The sequence below is a fragment of the Sminthopsis crassicaudata genome, chromosome 1 (assembly GCF_048593235.1).
Source record: "Sminthopsis crassicaudata isolate SCR6 chromosome 1, ASM4859323v1, whole genome shotgun sequence".
In the NCBI taxonomy this organism is placed as follows: domain Eukaryota; kingdom Metazoa; phylum Chordata; class Mammalia; order Dasyuromorphia; family Dasyuridae; genus Sminthopsis; species Sminthopsis crassicaudata.
In genome coordinates, this window is record NC_133617.1 from 6,008,743 (window position 1) to 6,011,560 (window position 2,818).

A 2,818-nucleotide genomic window follows, 5' to 3' on the forward strand; every position below is an offset into this window, starting at 1 on the left:
TTCCTGCATAAGACCAACATGCAGCAAGGCCTTTTGCATGTACTGACTATATGACCCTTAGCAAATAAGTTTACCTCTGAAGAAAATTCTGTAAAGTTTTTGTGGTTTTATGAAGATCTATACTGGTAAAGAAAAGTTCTGCACCTGGGAATTCCATTTATTAGATTAACTTTTTAATAATGCTTTTTTTTTCAAAATACATGTCAAGAGAATTTTCAACATTCAATCTTGCAAAACTTTATGTTCCAATTTTTCCCCTCCTTCCCCTTCCCCTTCATTAGACAACAAGTAATCAAATACAGATTAGACATGAGCAAATTTTCTAATCACATTTATTTATCAAGAATACTTTGATCAAAAAGGAAACATGAGAAAGAAAAAAAACAAGCAAGAAAACAACAACAACAAAAAATGAAAATCATAATTGGTCTACATTGTATTAAATCACAATCATATACCAAAAATTCATGTCACTTTAAAAAGGAAAGAAAAACAGACCATGAATCTCCAGGGGTTCCCTTAGTATACTTGTGATGGGATGAAATCTTCCTTATCTAAAAGAACAGAGTTATTATCTGTTCGAATCTGTCTTGGCAGTGGGGGGGGGACGACTTCTGAACCACATGGGTTATGCATTCCATATTTATATATCATAAGAACAACTGCCAAAGGCCACCTAAGAGTTAAAGGAATTCTTGGATATTTTGGATGTGTTCTTGGATGAATTATTTGGAATTTTTGAATGAGCTTCATTAATGAATGGTACTGAAATTTATAATATCAAAGTTGATTCTAGAGATGTTTTATTCATTTAGAACAGTGATTCTTCCCATCAATAGACAAATAGCAACCAATAAACCAACAAAATTACGTGCATGTTCACACATGCACATATACACAGATTATTTTGGGAGTTTTTATTTATAAAAAAATTAAGACCAACAACATTGGGAAAGAACTAGAATTTATGATTTATTTATTAAAAAAAACCTTTCTCTTCATTACTACTCTTACACCCTCTTTTATCTGCTTATTCCTTAGACTATATATAATAGGATTCAGAAAAGGTGGTATTATGGAATAGAATACTGAAATGATCATATTTTTTATTGACTCAGAATCTGAAAGTGGTTGTAGATGCACATAGGAGGCTGAAATAAGGAACAAAGTAATTACAATGATGTGGGGGATACAAGTAGAGAAGGCTTTTCTTTGATCTTCTTTTGCTGGAAATCTGAGCACAGTGGAAAATATGCGAATATAAGATGCAGTGATGAGGGCAAAGCAGCCAACTCCAATCACCAGCACAGAGGCAAGTAAAAATCCTATATTGTAGAATGTTTCTGAGCAAGAGATCTTCAGTAGAGAGGGGATGTCACAGAAGAATTGGTGGATCACATTGGAATTGCAGAAAGACAACTGGAATGTCAAACCAGTATGGAGACCTGCATACAAAAGGCCAGTGAAGAAGCAGGTTAAGGTCATCTGCATGCAGGCACGAGGGTTCATGATCATTGGGTAAAGAAGTGGGTGGCAGATGGCAACAAAGCGATCACGGGCCATGACAGTGAGCAAAGTAAACTCAACATATGCCATCCAGACTAGCAGAAATATCTGAGTTGCACAGCCAGTAATTGAAATAACCCTGTTGTTTACCATGGAGTTAATGGATGCTTGGGGAACAGTTACTGATATGAAGCAGATATCCACAATGGACAGATTCCTAATGAAAAAGTACATGGGGGTGTGGAGTCTCCTGTCCATAGTGGTGATGATGACAATGAGGAGATTTCCCATCAGGCCTGCTGAGTAAACGAGAAAGAAAAGCAAAGAATATAAGATCTGCAGCTCTCTGGTGTCAGAAAACCCCATAAGGAGAAATTCAGTCATGGAGTTGGTCAAGTTAGACATTTTACAGCTCTTTCACGCACTGACTGACCTAGAGAGCCAAGGAAAAATCAATCAGCCTATCAATCAGCAATAATTAAGGATATAATATTTGCAAAGTATAGAATAAATTATTCCATTTTTTTCCTTACTACATAAGTATATCTGAACAGGTTCATGGACCCTAGTATGGACAGATAATAATCCACAAATTATGTGACCCTGAGCATATCAAGTTACCTCTGAAAGAAACTCACTAAGATTTTTGATGAAATGAGGGAGAGAAATAAATATTAAATTCCTCCCCCCCAAAAAAAACTTTAAAAATGCTAAGGAAAATTACTCAATGATGTCATTTTCTCAGAAAAGAAAAAGAATTTGCCATTTGGGAATATAAAATAAAGTCCTTTGCTTTTAAAATTTTTCAGCTATGTCTTTTTATTTCTTATTAATGAAAAGTAGTCCTAAGTTAGGTAATAACATAGTACAGTGGACAAGTCAGCCTATGATCAGGAAGACATGAAAATCTGAACTAGTAAAGGAAATTTCTGCACTGGGAATGCCATAAAAAATTAATATTTAAGGAAGGAAAGTCATCCTAACAAAGACCCTACATTAACTTATTTTTTTTACTGTGAGTGAATGCATCAGCACAGACAATCTGACCTGGGTCAGAAGCCAACAATGGAATTGATGATCTTTAATTTTTACGTCCTCTGAGATATTGTCTTAGTTTCTCTTTATATTCCTTTTCCATGATCATCTCACCTTCGTTAATAGCTATGAACAGCTTAGAAGGAAAAGTGAGAAATTTAAAAAGACATAGCTTCAAAAATACTGGTTGATTTTGCTGATAGTGGAGAAAGGAACCATAATCTCCCATTTTATAAATGCCCTCTACCCATTCTCACACTGACTGAAAGAAGGAATT

General features: G+C 34.9%; 1 protein-coding gene across 1 annotated transcript; it reads right to left on the reverse strand.

The window, feature by feature from the left end:
- Positions 1-972: 972 nt before the first annotated feature.
- Positions 973-1,911, reverse strand: LOC141551704 (olfactory receptor 14C36-like). Its single transcript, XM_074283648.1, has one exon. The coding sequence runs from the start codon at positions 1,909-1,911 to the stop codon at positions 973-975; it is 939 nt and encodes a 312-aa protein (XP_074139749.1).
- Positions 1,912-2,818: the final 907 nt, after the last annotated feature.